Source organism: Chionomys nivalis, chromosome 19 (assembly GCF_950005125.1).
Source record: "Chionomys nivalis chromosome 19, mChiNiv1.1, whole genome shotgun sequence".
In the NCBI taxonomy this organism is placed as follows: domain Eukaryota; kingdom Metazoa; phylum Chordata; class Mammalia; order Rodentia; family Cricetidae; genus Chionomys; species Chionomys nivalis.
Window position 1 is genome coordinate 43,211,011 of NC_080104.1, and position 16,250 is coordinate 43,227,260.

Below are 16,250 nucleotides of genomic sequence, written 5' to 3' on the forward strand. Positions count from 1 at the left end.
TCACATGTAGACAGACTCACAGCTGTCTGTGACTCCAGTTCCAAAGGATCTGGCACCCCCTTCTGACCTCTAAGGACACCAGGTATGCATGTGGTAAGCACAATAATTGTGTGTAAAACATTCATATGCATAAATCTAAAGAGTTTTTAAAAGTGTGCATGTGTGTGTGTGTTCATGTGATGGAAGTCTGTGTGTACCTGACACGGGTGTGCTCCTGGAGATGACAGGACAACTCTGTGAAGTGCCCCATGACCCATTCATATCTTAAAAATAGGTCATACACTTGCGATTATTAATAAAGACAATAACATAAATAATAAGACTTCACAAAAATTACATTTGTTGTGGCATTATACACAGAGGTCAGAGGACAGCGTGGGAGAGTCAGTTCCTTCCTTCCACTGTGAGTCCTGGGGATTGAACTCAGGTCGTTGGACTTAGGAGCCTTAACCCACCGAGCTTTCACGGGACCTTTGCTGAATTTTAAAAATGTGTTTTACTGTAAAGAAAGAGAATATAAAACAAGACATCTGACATTGTATTTACTAGTGTGTGATTGTGTGGTAAGAGGACAAAATTTGGGAGTGGGTTCTCTCCTTCCATTGTGTAGATCCTAGGAGTTGAACTCAGGTTGTTAGACTTGGTAGCAAGTGCCTTTACCCACTGAGCCATTTCATGAGCCCATTGCATTTGATACTATAAACTACTTAATCTCAAAATTATAAAGCTTTTTTTTTTTTTGAGACAGTTCAAAATTACAAAGATTTTAACAACTGGCCGCAACTTACCCATCTTACCTTCAAAGCAAATGATGTTGATGAAGTCTACATCAACACTTAATAGAAATCCCGTGAATTGGGGGTGATTTATGGGCCCTTAAGAAATTCAATCTTGGTGAGAGACATGATGCCTTTAATTTTCAAATAAATTTCCTTGATGCAATGACACCTCATTGAGGGTGAGTTTGGGGTGGTAATTTCATCATAATCTTTTTCAAGTTCCTCTCCTTTATCTACCATCACAGGGCAGGGCACCATCCAGACACACTGATAATGGAATATATTACTTTGTACAAATCTACTTAGTGTGTGTTAATGGCACTAAAGAAGATATTTCTTAAACTGGGCCATGGTGGTACACACCTTTAATCCCAGCATTTGGGAGGCAGAGGCAGGAGACCAGCCTGGCTCTACAAGAGCTAGTTCCAGGATAGTCTCCAAAGCTACAGAGAAACCCTGTCTAGAAAAACCAAAACACCAAAAAAAAAAAAAAAAAGAAAAGAAAAAGAAAAAAAAGAAGACATTTCTTTCAACAGTGACACTTGTCACCAGCACCACTAAGAAAAAGGGATAGTGGAGGTGTAATGGCAGGCTCCAGCGGGAATGTCCACCTCCAAGGCTTGGGAGAACCCTAGATAGGTCTACCATTTTCCCTTCCTTCCTTCCTTCCTTTTGAGGCAGAACCTCATGCAGCCCAGGCTAGCCTCAAAGTTGGCATAGCAAAGGATGACCTATGACCTTGAACTTCTAGGGCTCCTGCTTCCACTTCACGTAGAGCTGGGGCTTGAACCCAGGACTCTCCAGTGCCAGGCAAACACTCCACTGTATGAGCTTCAATCCTCACCACCCTCAAATTTCTTTCCATTTTCCAGTTTCTTCGATTCATTTGGCTGTAATCCAGTAGACAAGCTGATTCTAGAACTACCCTACCTCCCCCCAGAATGTATCATATCTGATAATGGAATATATATTTCTCTATACATGGTTAACAAACTCACCATCAGTAAAAGGTTTTGTTGCTATTAAATATGCTACTATATAACCAGCTTTTACCACAGAATCTGAGTCTCACTTTTTTAAGAATGTTGAGGAAAAGGCCCTTGATTCCTTCCTTTTCACCATGTTCTCCTTCCAACACAATCCTTGTGCACACCCAATTTGGCAGCACATTTTGTAAAATGCCTTTTAAATCTTTGAAAACATGGCAAGTTCTCTATAAACTAAACAGAGTGCCTTACTACTATAGACACAGACATTAGACATCTGCCCACTTTTCACTTGGAGGAATTTTTTTGTGTGTGTCTTATTTTATTTTCCTTTTTGGAATGAATGTGACATTTTTAGTAAACACAGCTCAAAAAACAAAAACAAAATCAAAAAACCCTGATGACGTAGGAGGTTCGGCGCAGTGGAGGAAGGACCTTGTGAGCCCAAGGCCTGCCTCTTGTACCGGAGCCACGACTGGGATATATTTGACCACACAGCCATCAGGTGAGCTGCTTCTCAGCCACCACGTCTTCATAGTCATCTGGATTTCACTTAGTGAAGCCTTTCTTGGAGATGTGGTGGCCGGGGGACTGAAGCTGCAGGGCTTTGGCCATATGCTCCTTATTCATTGTGCAGCTTCATCTGAATGAACATGATGCCCTGGGCCATGGTGCTCTGTGACTTCACAAAAGGACACGGCACACAGCATACCTGTCTGGACCTTGGTCTGAGGATCCTATGAAACCAGAATCATGGATATTCACCAGAAATCCATCTCAAATGCCCCTTAAAGCAACACATACAAGCAATGGGTTGCATACATTTCTTTGTAGTCATTACACACAGTCTCTGAGCTGTAGGGAACCACAGGTCTACGGACACAGGAGTTCTAGATATCCTTAGTCAACCCCATTTGGGGCCATTTGATTACCTACAGGCAGGCTGGAGAAAAGACCCTGGGCAGCGACGACCCAGGGAAGGATTCTTCTGGGAAATAGGCAACACATCGTATCAGTTCTTTCCGACAATGCTTTAATCTCCAAGTATCTGTGCAGCCCTTTGTTCTCTGGGTTTTGTGTGAAATCCACTTAGCCTGAGAATTCCACATTCCTGTGGCTGATGAGAATGGCACTATATGTATTGGAGAAACTAATCAAGGAAAATTAAAGTTAACGACATTTAGTTAGAAAATGATAAATGATTTCATGTTTCTTTTATTGAAAAACCACAAAAATTTATAGTAAAAGGCACTGAAAACTGCTTTAAAATGGTAAAAAGGAAGAAAATAATTAGAATACAATATGGTGGGGTTAATAATAGCACATATGTTCAGCTTTAGAGGATCCTTACATATCCAGTTCCTAAGAGTTCTCCAAAGTCAGTTAAAATTTTAATCCTGACATGGTGGTTTATGCCTGTAATCCCAGCACTCCAGAAGCAGAGACAGGGGGATTACCCATTGAGATCCAGGCCAACCTGATCTACAGTGTAATACCACATCTAAAATACATTTTTTTTTAAGTTAGACGTTTATAACTGGGGTTAGTTGGAGCAAGGAACTGGATGTAAGCGTTTGCCTCTTCTTTATGCCGTCACAGTTGTGCAGAAAACTCCGTCTTCTCTTAAATCCATCTAAAACGGCTGAATTATTAGATGCCAGGCTCTGGGTCCTAAAGACATTAAAAGGGACAGGATTACTGTCTTCCAAAGGGACCTGGGATGCCACTCAGGGCACTGACATTTCATGTTAGTTTGAAGCTTTATTAACACTAAGTCATACTTAACAAATCTAAGGTAGCCTTTCAAAACCAAGCCCGTTCTTCACAGGTGAAAAGCCACACAATAGCACCCTAGTTATTTGACAGGTACTTTCAAAGAAGTTTGCGTTTTCTGAACATCGGTTCTCAAACCTCACATCAAGTGTCAAACCTAGTGCCTGCTATCCAGAAACATCTATCTCCCTAGTGGAATCAGTTTATCAGGTATAGCATCTTTCTTTTGGGAAATCACAGGAAGGGAATAATGTTCTTGTTCTGGGGACTACGAGCTGTGTCCTTCCTTATCTAGCCCCATTTGTCTTGCTCCAGGACATCTGTTAAGCGCGTGTCCTACTGCCAAGATGCGCCCGCAGCTGCACCAGTAATTTGGTGGTGGTTTTGTTTTGTGGTGCTTGGGCTGAACTCAGGGCCTCGTGCATGCTGGGCAAGTGCACTCTAGTTGCCCATCACTCTGAAACCTACACATCTTTGACAGTTGGGAAGAATCAGTGCGTGTTCTTCAGTTCAGCTTGTCTGTGTTAACTTTGTACTTCTCTTCAAACAAAGTACCAACTATGTCTTGTCCATCTGACCTTAATCCTGAGCATCACAGCATAGAGTTGACGTTCAAATGCTGTTTTCCTTCTCCTTCTTAATATCAGTAATGATCATAATAAGCCTCTTAAGAAACCCATAGCATGATCTGTTTTAAAAAATGGCTCTCTGCTCTTGCAGAGGAGCTGAATTCAATTCCAAATACCCATGTGAGACAGCCCATGAGTACCTGTCACTTAGGTTCCAGTGAATCTCAGGCTTCTAGTCTCTTGAGGGCACTCACACTCATGTGCATACACACACACACACTGCACATAATTAAAAAAAATACAGAACAGCAAGAAGTTGGGCCAGCAAGACGCTAAGCATTTAAAACTGTGTGCCATGAAGGCCTAATGATCTTTCTTTGATATCCAAAACCCGCATAAAAAAGCCCAAGGCTCTTAGCCAGCCGGTGGTGGCACAAGCAAGCATTTAATCCCAGCACTCCAGAGGCAGAAGGAGATAGATCTCTGACTTCGAGGCCAACCTTGTCTAAAAGTGAGTTCCAGAACAGCAGGGCTGTTACAGAGAAAACCTGCCTTGAACCCCACCCCCCACCAAAAGTCCACAGGCCTTGACTGTAGTACCAGCAGTCCCGGGGCGAGCTGGGAAGTGGGGACAGAATTGGTCAGCAGACAGTGCAGGGGTAGAAACAAAAGAGTGCCTCAAGGTGGAAGGAGAGAACTTGGCTCCCCCAAAGTAGTCCTCTTACTTCCACATGAACACTGTATATACACAGATGAATATGCACGTACAAACACATATGTAAAAACTTCTTTATGGGATTGGTTAGATCAGTGGTTCTCAACCTTTCCCATGTTGTGACCCCCCCAACCATAAAATTATTTTCATTGCTACTTCATAACTGTAATGTTTTCCGATAGCCTTGTGAAAGGGATGTTTGACTCCCAAAGTGGTCTCTGCTCACTGTTGAGGACTAATAGGGCAGATGGTTCAGCTGTTAAAAGCACTGGCTCCAGCCGGGCGGTGGTGGCGCACTCCTTCAATCCCAGCACTCGGGAGGCAGAGGCAGGCAGATCTCTGAGATTACAAAAAGAAACCCATTGGCTCCTCTTGCAGAGGACCCGAGTTTGGTTCCCAGCACCCACACAGCAGCTCGTAACTGTCCAGGGATCTGCTGCTCTCCTCTGGCCTCTGTGGAAACCAGGCACACCTGTGGTGCTCAGACATGCAGGCAAAGCACCCATGCGTATACATTTTTCCTTAATTATAAAAGAGGAAATTAAGCTGGGAAGTGGTGGCGCACGCCTTTAATCCCAGTACTTGGGAGACAGAGGCAGGCAGATCTCTATGAGTTCAAGACCAGCCTGGTCTGCAGAGTGAGTTCCAGGACAGACTGAGCTACACAGTGAGACCCCATCTCAAATGAGTAAAATAAGTGAAAACAAAAAGCTGTGGGACAGCCAGGTGCCTGCTGGGCTCATGCTCAGGCAGCCGGACACTGCTCCCACACTCGGGGAATGGCAGTGCTCACTTCACTTTTTCCGTTTCATTCTGTCCAGGAGTCCAGCCCATGGGACGGTGCTGCCCACAGTTGAGATGGGTTTTCCCATCTCAACTAACCTCATCTAGATAATCCCTCACAAACATGTCTCCTATGTGGTGATGGCACCATCATACTCTGAGCTACACACATCTTGGGTACATAGGAAAACTTTCTCAAAAATCTAAACATCACCCCACCCAAAACTAAATTAGCAAAACAGAAGAATAAAGAAAGACTTGGGAGAGTAATGCGGGAAGCTCACAAATTGGAAGCTACTCTGGTCAACATAAGAAGACCTTGTCTCAGAAATAAAAAGCAGGGGCTGGAGAACGGGCTCAGTGGTTAGGAACTCATGTTAACTCTGGCAGAGGACTAAAGTTTTGCTCTCACTGGGTGACTCAATTGCTTGTAATTCCAGCTCCAGGGGATCCAAAGCCACCTTCTGGCATCCCAAAGGGACCTGCACACACAAGCAAATACCATACACACACACACATATATACTAATTAAAAAATTAAAGATCTGGCCCAGTGGTGGTGGCACACATGGTTTAATCCCAGCACTCAGGAGGCAGAGGCAGGCGGATCTCTGTGAGACATTCGAGGCCAGCCTGATCTACAGAGTGAGTTTCAGAACAGCCAAGACTGATTTAAGAGAAACCCTGTCTCAAAAAAACAAACAAAAACAAAACAATAAAACAAAACAAAACAACAACAACAAAATGAAAAAGACCAAAAAAAATTTAAAAATCTGAAAAAGCAAAACAAACTCCCAAAATAGCTGTGAATGTATCGGTTGCAAGAGATCCATGATAAACTGGGTGGAAAAGGACATGTGGCTGTGAATGACTTCTTGCTAAAAGATGGATTCTGTCTGCAGGTGTTTTGTCTGCAAATTCATTTGCATTCCTAAGGAGGGCATCGGATCCCAAGGGATACAACTGTAAACAGATGTGAGCTATCATGTATGTTCTGGGAATTGAACCTGTGTCTTCTGGAAGAGCAGCCAGTGCTTTTAACTAACCACTGTGCTGTTTCTCCAGTCCCCGGCATTTTGTTAAAATACTTGTATTTGTGTTAGGTGTGGTGGCACGCGCCTTTAATCCCAGCACTCATGAGGCACAGGCAGGCAGATCTCTGAGTTTGCAGCCAGCCTGGCCTTCAGAGCAAGTTCTAGGACAGCCGGGGCTACACAGAGAAACCCTGTCTCAAAAAACCAAAGAAAAAGTAAGAAAAAATAGTGGGATCCTTACAAAGTTTAAAAACTACTTTGGGCCGGGCAGTGGTGGCGCACACCTTTAATCCCAGCACTTGGGAGGCAGAGGCAGGCGGATCTCTGTGAGTTCGAGACCAGCCTGGTTTACAAGAGCTAATTCCAGGACAGGCTCCAAAACCACAGAGAAACCCAGTCTCAAAAAATCAAAAAATAAATAAATAAATAAATAACTACTTTGGGAAGGAGGGTAAGATGGTTGCCAATAGTGATAACCTGAGTTCTGTCCACAAGAACTGCACAGTGGAAGAGAGAACCAGCTCCTTAGCTCCTTCAAGTTGGCCTCTTACCTCCACACTCTGCTGTAGCACACACAGAGAGTTATTTAAAACTTTTTAATACCTAGTTTTTGTGTGTATATGTGTTTGTGGGGAGGGGGTTGAACTCAGGTTGACTTTGAACCTGCTTTGCAGCCAAGGATGATCTTGAACTCCTGTTTCCACCTCTCACATGCTGGATGCTACCACACATCCCCCATCTATGCTGGAATCAAACCCAGGGCTTTGTGCTTGCCATGCAAGCACGCTACCTGCTGGGCTACAACCCCAAACACGTCCGTATTATGTTTGTGATACAAACAATTGTTATTTAAGCAAGTGAGAAGTGGCCACATCCTTTACTTAACTCAGAGATTCAGGAGTAGAAAAGAGCTCCAACTCTGAGTTCTGAAAGTACTTTGGTTTTAGCAGTTCCTTTCCTTTAGAAATAATTTCCAGTAAAATTTTGTTCCTACTGAAAAGGAACTCAATATATTGAGTCAGATTTCTTTAATTATGTGAGCTCTGTAGATCAACCACTCTCTAGGTCAGGCCCCACTCCCAAGAGTAGTTAGACAACACAAATTAACCTGATGGGAAAAAGAAGAAAGTTAGTGGATAGGGAGGAGAGGAGGATACAAATGGGAGGAACCGGGGGCGGGAGGGTGAATACAATAAACGCCTTGTATGAGGCTGCAGAGATGGCTCAGCAGTTAAGAGCACTGGCTCCTCTTGCAAAGGACCTGAGTTCAGTTCCCAGCACCCACGCGGTGGCTCACAACCATCCATCACTCCAGTTTCAGGGGATCTGGTGCCCTCTGCTGATCCCAGTGGGCACCAGGCATGCACGTGATGCATGGACAAATAAATACACACACAGGCAAAACACTGATACACATAAAATAAATATTTAAAAATAGTCTGAAATTCTAAAGATACTAGTTTTTAAAAGTGAACTCCGGCCAGGGGATGATGGAATAAGGCCTTAATCCCAACACTTGGGAGGCAAAGGCAGGTGCATCTCTTGAGTTCAAGGCCAGCCTAGTCTACAGAGTGGGTTCCAGGACAACCAGGGCTGCAGAGAGAAACCCTGTCTCAAAAAAACAGAGTGAACTCTGTCCTACCATATGCAACCTGATTGTAAGGTGGCACAATTACCCCCCAAGGCTGTTGACCCTGTTATACTGGTTTGTTCCGGAGTCTCAGGAGGCTCCACACTGACTCTCTTAACTCCAGCAGGAGCAACCTTACCTTATGCAGCCTTACCTCGGGGAATCGATCCCGCTGTCTCCGGTCATGCTGTAACTCTCTGTCCCTTCGAGGTGACTGTGCTCTCGCTGTGGCTCCTGAGTCAACACTGGCACGTGCGAGGTGTTCAAAAGTTGCGATTTGTCTGGGAAAGGCTTAGTTTCCTGATTCGGAGGGCTCTGTCTCCAGCCAGTTGGATCCATTCCTGCATCAGCAGGAGAATCTTGCAGGATCTCTGCCCCACAACTGGTTTTCCTTACAGTAGAGAATTTAAGCAAACTTCCTCGAGCTGCTGCTGGGGCCTGGACACAGGCAGCGGTGGTCTCTCTTTCGTAGCTGAAACCAAAGAGAGTCCCTGAATTTAGGCCAGGGCTATCAGTGAAATGAGGGTTTGAGCCGTCCCCTGAATTCGCAAACAAGCCAGCTTTGTACCAGTGCCCTTCAAGCGCCAGGGGCTCAAACCTATCAGCTGTGCTATCACTTTCGGTCAGAGATCTCCCGGTCACCATCGGTCTTCCCAGATGATTCCGCCTGCCTCCACCTACAGAGGTGTGTCCAGGCAGTGTGTGACAAGAGTCATCATCAGTCTCAGAGAAGTCATCATCTAGGTACAGTGAACTACAGGCCCCGTCATCCACCCCGGTGTCGCTCTGGTTCAAAGCTACCTCATCCTGCTCACTATCGGAGAACTCCTCATTTTCCAGATTGACAATCTTGGCCCCTGGGACAAACGCCTTCCTCGTTAGTTCTTCGGAGTCACCATCTTGTCTTTCACGTGCCCTCAAATGGTTTGCCCCAACTGGGCAATCTAAGAGGCCCAGGGTTTGGAACTGGTGTACCGTCTTATCCACTGAAGGATACAAACAGGATGTTGAGTCCAAAGAAGGCAGGACCTGATGCGTTTCTTTGGTTCCCAAGAACATGTCACAGTCAGAGTAACTTTTCCTTAAGATTTCAGGAATGACCTTGCTTTCCCCATTGTACATGCCACCTCTCAACAAGCTTTCCCGGAAGGAACAGCACCGAGGGTGGCGTGGCAAAACACTACATGGAGGGTAATTTCCTGAGCCACCACTGAAGTCACTGACAGGATGGACAGGTGCCTTCATCCCCTGCTTGGTTTCTGTCTCTGGGTTATCACAGCATTGTTCTGCAAATGGCCCTTTGGCTCCAGCATCAAAGACTCCCAAAGGACCTGAAGACCCCGTCCTCGGGAAAGACTTTTTCTCTGGCCTCACAGGACTAGGTTTCAGATCATGGCTCTTCTGAATACTGTGTCCTTTGGATACTGGGTGCCCTCGGAGACACATGCCCTGAAAAGGATTACTGATCTGTTTTTTATAAATCAAGTGGGCACCTAACATAGCTGGGTTCCCATCATGCAACTGCTGAATTTCTTTACTGGAACTTTTCATTCTGGTAGCAGGCTGGGCTTCAGAGACCTTGGGGTGCTTTTCTAGTCCTGGCTCAAGTTCATCCCCTTGGCTCCAAGCTCTTTGTCTACCCCTATGAGAAAAGCCTTGCCGGTGAGACTTGGCAAACCTGCCCTGCCTTTTCCGAATTCCCTCTTTAGGAGAACACTTGTGCCTGGTCGGCGGTACATCAGTGGAAGTGCCCTGGCTATTATACTTTTTCTGTTCTTCATATTTTTGCATTAGGACTGTGTGTTTGATTAAGTTGTCAACAGTCAACACGGGGTTAATTCTTTTGATTATTGCATGTTCCACATCTCGGGGGATGTTGTTGGAGCTGTCTTCATCTCGGACGGGCCACTCTTTGGGCGGGAACTGCGCAGAGAAACTGCGATACTCTATTTTGGGCTTCTCTCTTCTAGATAAGCTGCGCCACAAGAAACCAAAACCAAATTTTTTGCCTTTGTCTTTGGTGAATGGTAATGGTTTGGGGCTCATACAGATGTGGGTGTCTTCAGATGCTGAAAGTACCTGGTTCTTAGACAAAGGTGTGGGTTTCTCGAGACCTTCCTGTTTTTTTCTAGTCAGTTCTTCGGCAGACAGTGGGTCCTTAGAGTCCTGCATGCTTGTATCAAGGAAACCCTGACCCGAGGGACAGTGGCAGACAGGGGCCTCGTTCTCCTGGGCCAGCTCTGCACAGCAATCCACGCTCACCAGATAGGTCACTGACGTGGGCTCCGAGCAGCCTTCGTCTGACAGGAGAGTTCTCTTATTTCCCTGCGTGGCTGTCTTTGTGACAAAGTAAGTGTTCGGTGTAACTATGAAGTAGCCCTCTCCAGTGTAGTAAATCTTCCTCTCTTGAATTAGAGCCCCCAGTGTGCTGTGGAGAATGTCTGGGGATGGAACCGTAATACCTAAAAAACAAACAAAAAAAAACAAGTGAAATCACATAAATCTGCTCAACAAACTTGGAGCTCAATTGGCAGTGGTGGCACATGCCTTTAATCCCAGCACTCAGGAGGCAGAGGCAGGTGAATCTCTTTGAATTCGAGGCCAGCCTGGTCTACAAGAGCTAGTTCCAGGTTAGGCTCCAAAGCTACAGAGAAACCCTGTCTCAAAAAACAAACAAACCACAGAAAAACAAAAAGCAAACTTGGAGCTGATTGTATCTAACCATGCAATTGAAATGCCAGCAGGTCAGATAGCGCAATAGAAAATGCTGCCTGTGTGCAGGCCTGAGGACCTGATCCTCGCTCCTACAAAGCGGCAAGCTGTCCTTTGGCCTCCACACGTCTGTGACACTCCCATGCCTGGGCTGTCATGCATGTGCATGTGTACACACACACACACATACACATGTTTTCTAAATCAGAACTGAGCACGGCTACTCACCTGTAACCTCGGTGCTCAGGAGGCTAACAGAGGAGAAGCATGTCAGTTTCAAGGCCACTCTGTAGCAAGAGCTAGGCCAGCCTGAGCTACAGTGAAACCCTATCTCAAAGTACAAAAAACTATGTAAGTTAGTCCCCACAAAGGCAGATGGCTGGGCTAAGGGTTAAAAACAAAAAACAAAAATTTTAATACCACTGGATATAAATCAACTTAAAATCTGAAGATTCAGTAGGAAAGCAATTGCCTAGCAGGCATGGTGTTCGATCCCCAGCACTGAAAAAAAAGAAATAAAAGTAAACCTTGAGAAAGCCTTCATGATGAACATACATGAAAAGTTTTAAAAAGTCTCATGAGCGTTACATAGAGAATGCCCAGAATGACTTCACTTATGCCATAAAGGGTAAAAGACGTTAAAATGCAGTTCGTGAAGGCGTGAGTAGGAGCTGCAGATTCTACCCGTTCTATCTCTGGGAAACAGACATGGGAAGGTGGGAGGTGGGAGAGGTGAATTGATTAACATGTATTGACATATTGGGAAAAAATCATCCATAAAGTAAAAAGAAATACCTTTATGAGCCGGGCGGTGGTGGCGCACACCTTTAATCCCAGCACTCGGGAGGCAGAGGCAGGTGGATCTCTCTGAGTTCGAGACCAGCCTGGTCTACAAGAGCTAGTTCCAGGACAGGCTCTAAAAAACCATAGAGAAACCCTGTCTCGAAAAAAACAAAGAAAAAAAAAAACAAAAACAAAAACAAAAAAATACCTTTATGAAATGTTGAAGCTAGGCTGGATCTGCTGCTAAGCCCAAGGACCTAGGTTCAAGTCCTGGGACCCACATGGTGAAAAGAAGGTCTGGCTCATTCTGCAAGTCGTCCTCTGCCCTCCACATGTGTCCCGGGGCATGCACGTGACACACAAATGTTGAGGTAGGGCTTTTCTTGACAGTATCCTTTATTTTTTCCCTACACCAGTGATGGAGACCAGGGCTCTGTGCATGCTAGGCTAACGTTCCGTCAGTAAACTATGTCCCCAGCTGTCTTTTTATTTTCTATTTTGAGATAGGGTCTTACTAAGCTGCCTAGGCTGGCCTTGAACTTTGAATCCCACCTCAGCCTAGCAAACAGCTGGGTTGGGCGACTCAGTGTTGTGACAAGAGAGTCTGCAGAAAAGGGGGGAAAGGGACACCATACCCTTTATTTATGTCACAGTTGTTTAAATAGAAACCCAACACATAGGAATGAACACAGGTGGTGAACACTGGTTACCTGGGTAATGTCTCAAGTGCTCCAAGAGTGATTCCCGTGTTACAGCCACCTGAGCTGTGTTCATATCAGCTATAGTGCAGCAAAGAACTTCAGCCAAGGGCACAAACCGACACTGGGCTATGGGACTCATTTGCACTGGGAAGACATCACCTGAATTGGAGGTCAAAAACAGCAGAGGTGATAAATATGCTATAAACCATTCGGAATTAGTGAGCATAGAACAGACTCTGCTAACATAGCCTGTGCGAGGGTAGAAACTAGAGAACTATCCAGGCAGCGGTGGCGCTTGCCTTTAATACCAGCACTCGGGAGGCAGAGGCAGGCGGATCTCTGAGTTCAAGGCCAGACTGGTCTACAAGAGCTAGTTCCAGGACAGGCTCTAAAACAGGCGAAACCCTGTCTTGACAAAACAAAACAAAGAATTAATTTTAAAAAAAAGAAACTAGAGAAGAAGGTTTACATCATGGTCTCTCTGTAATGCCTGCTGCAGAGGTCGAACATGCTATCCAGCAGTTCACACACTAAAAGCATGCCTCGAGATCAGCTGGGAAGCCGTGGTACAAAGCACAGCATCATGTGCAGCACAGGTGGAGATGGATCATGCTTGCCACTAGAGCTGACAGAAACAGTATCAGCCAATGAACGACCTATTTATGTCTATGGAGTTTGTTACACCAAAGATAACCATTGATGATAGTTTGGGGATGGAACTCAGTTTGTAAAGGGCTTGTCTCGCAAGGAAAAGACCCTGGCTGCGTTCAACTCCCAACACAGCGTAAATGGCCTGGTGGCACTCGCTTATACTCCTCTCACTGGAGACAGAAAGGGTGGAGAACCAGAAGTTCAAGGTCACCCTTAACTACAAAGTAAGCTTGAGCCAGCTGGGCTACTTGATACTCGATCTCAGAAACAGATGTGGATATATTTCGGTGGTAGGGCACTGGCCTAGCGTGTTCATCTCCTTAGGGCAGGCCTTAGATTCATCTTGAGGTACCTCACACTAAGAATAAACTAATCTACAAGAGACAGGAGGATCGTAAATTCAAGGTCATCTTCAGCTACATTTGTGAGTTTGAGATCAGGGTTGGCCACATGGTACCTTTCCTAAAGTAAAAAAATGAAAGAAAAAAAAAACAGAAATAAAACTACCACTAGCTAGCAGTATTTCCTCTTTAAAATCCACGTGCCTCTATATGAAACATGCCAGAGAGAACACTCTAAATCGCTTTACTCTCCTCTCAGGTGCTCTTCCTACTGCTTGCATCCAACCTTTTGATTCCCCACCCCACCCCCGTCAAAGCTGGCACATTCCCTTCACAGCTGTTGCTAAGATACACGCCACAGGTGCATAAATCATGCTTTCTGTGTGCAGGAAAGTGAAGCAAACCCTAACCTGGGAACTTTTGTGTCTGATGCCAGGGCGGCTTCCGAGCTACAGCGATGGTCTGCTTCACTTACTGCTATTTCCTCTGGGTTTCTGGAATGCAGCGTGAAGTCTCGTGCAGAAGCTGCACAGACCCCACTGGCAGATCAGCCAGGTTTTGCAGTTCCAGGAAAACTCCCACTGAAGAGCAACTAAACAGCAGCGCCTTTAAGAACAGGCCTGTTTGGGGCCTTCCACTCCCGAGCTTGCAAAGCACTGGGCTAAAGAGAGACTGTAGGCAAGAGAACAGTCACCACAATGCCCCTTCTGTTTACACAGGTTAGCATTCCTGGGTGTCTCAGAAATGGAAAAAGTAGTTAGGCTGAAAGACAAATATCAAAGTTAAAACAATATAGATGAGGCCATTTGTCTGATACACTTTCTACACACGATAGATAGATAGATAGATAGATAGATAGATAGATAGATAGATAGATAGATAGATAGATAGATAGATAGATGATAGATGATGATAGATGGATGGATGGACGGACGGACGGACAGACAGACAGATAGATAGACAGATACACACATACATACATACATGCATACATAGATGACAGACTGGAAAGCATTTTTTTTAAAAAAGTTTTTAAACGTAGAGTCTCAACTATGTATCACTGACTGGCCTGGAACTCACTATGTAGACCAACCTGACCTAGAATTCACAAAAAATCGACCTACCTCTGCCTCCCGAGTGCTGTGATTAAAGGTATGCGTAACCACTATCATCTTTTTTTTTGTTTGCTTGTTTGTTTTTGTTTTTCAAACAGGGTTTCTCTGTGTAACAGCTCTAGCTGTCCTGGAACTCACTTCGTAGACCAGGCTGCTGGCCTTGAACTCAAAGAGAGCAGCCGGTCTCTGCCTCCTGAGTGCTGGGATTAAATGCATGCTCCACCACCGCCTGGCAGTGGCATCATTTTTTTTTAATCCCTTGTTGTCGTATCGCAAAGGAATCTGGTTGGTTGATTTGTTTTTATTTTTTGTTATAAAGAAAGCAAAGAACAAGTTTTAAAATAATCACATCCCAAAGCTGACTTTGAGGGGAATTGTAAGGCAAAGTGCATGAATTCCACATTCACGTAGGTGGATGCCAACCAGCAAGTGAAGGAGGCAGCTTTTCATTCGCCAAGGCTGACAGCATCGAATAAAGCAGATCCTTTCAGATGGTGACGAGATGACTGGTGGTGGTGACACATGCTTTTTATCCCAGCACTGGAGAGGAAGAGAGGCAGGTGGATCTCTGTGAGTGGGAGGCCAGCTTGGCCTCCAGAGTGAGTTCCAGGACAGCCAGGGCAACACAGAGAGACCCCAGCTTGAAAAATCAAAACAAAAATGGTGACTAGATGTCAGGGACCGAATTAGTCTGCTGGGGGATGGATGACCAGTGGTTATCAACCTGCCATCAAGACCCCTGGGGCGGGGTCACATGGCCCTTTCACAAGGGTTGCATATCAGATATTCTGCTTATCAACTACTTACACTATGATTCATAACATAACAAAATTACAGTTATGAAGTAGCAACAAAAATAATTGTATGGTCGGAGTCACCACAATATGAGGGACTGTATTAAAGGGTTGCAGCGTTAAGAAACTTGAGAACCACTGCCTTAGTCTAAGGCAATCAGTCCTTGCCTCCTGGTGCCGAAACCCTTAGAAAGCCCCAGGCCCGTTGTGTGTGGGCACGACTTGCTGTTGTGACAGTGGTTTAACAACCCAGAACGAAATGCTGGAGTGGTGGCCCTTGTTATTCTTGCAAAGACCAAGGTTCGGTTCCCAGCACTCATATGGTGGCTCAGAAACCACCAGTAACTCCAGTTCCAAGTGATCCAATGCCTTCTGGCTTCCGCGGGCTTCAGGCAGTCACCGACCGCACATACATTATACATACAGGCAAAACATTCACACACATAAAATCTCAAAAACAAAACAAAACAAAACAAAAAAAACTAAACAAAAACAATCCACCGCAAAATAAGATCTCACCAAAGAGGGAAAGCAGAGGTTCTTTATGGAAGGGCTTGGCCCCCCCCTCCCCCCGTAAACCTGGGGGGAAGCCATCAGGAAAAATACAAGCACTATTGCAGTCCTCATCAACACCCCCATGACCTCGGTCATCACAAAAGTAATGTTTAAAGACCCTATGATTCAGGGGCTGGAAAGATGGCTCAGTAGTTAAGAACACTGGCTGAACTTCCAGAGGACCAGCTCCCAGCACCCACATGGAGGGAGGCCCACAACCATGTGTAACTCTAGCTCTAGGGGCTCAGGTTCCCTGTAGGCAGGAGTCAACGTAAGAGGAGGCAAAGCACTCACACACATAGAATTAAAATTTAAAAATTCTTAAATTAT

At 45.2% G+C, this 16,250-nt stretch overlaps 1 protein-coding gene across 1 annotated transcript in view; it reads right to left on the minus strand.

Annotated features, from left to right (window-relative positions):
* Positions 1-3,034: 3,034 nt before the first annotated feature.
* Positions 3,035-16,250, minus strand: part of Stox1 (storkhead box 1) — a 59,837-nt gene continuing 46,621 nt past the window's right edge. The window contains exons 2-4 of the mRNA XM_057751678.1: positions 12,474-12,623; positions 8,423-10,730; positions 3,035-3,436 (exon numbers count right to left, since the gene is read on the minus strand). Of these exons, the coding sequence (XP_057607661.1) occupies positions 3,289-3,436; positions 8,423-10,730; positions 12,474-12,623 (2,606 nt within the window). The 3' untranslated portion in view covers positions 3,035-3,288. The remainder of the gene's footprint in view (positions 3,437-8,422; positions 10,731-12,473; positions 12,624-16,250) is intronic.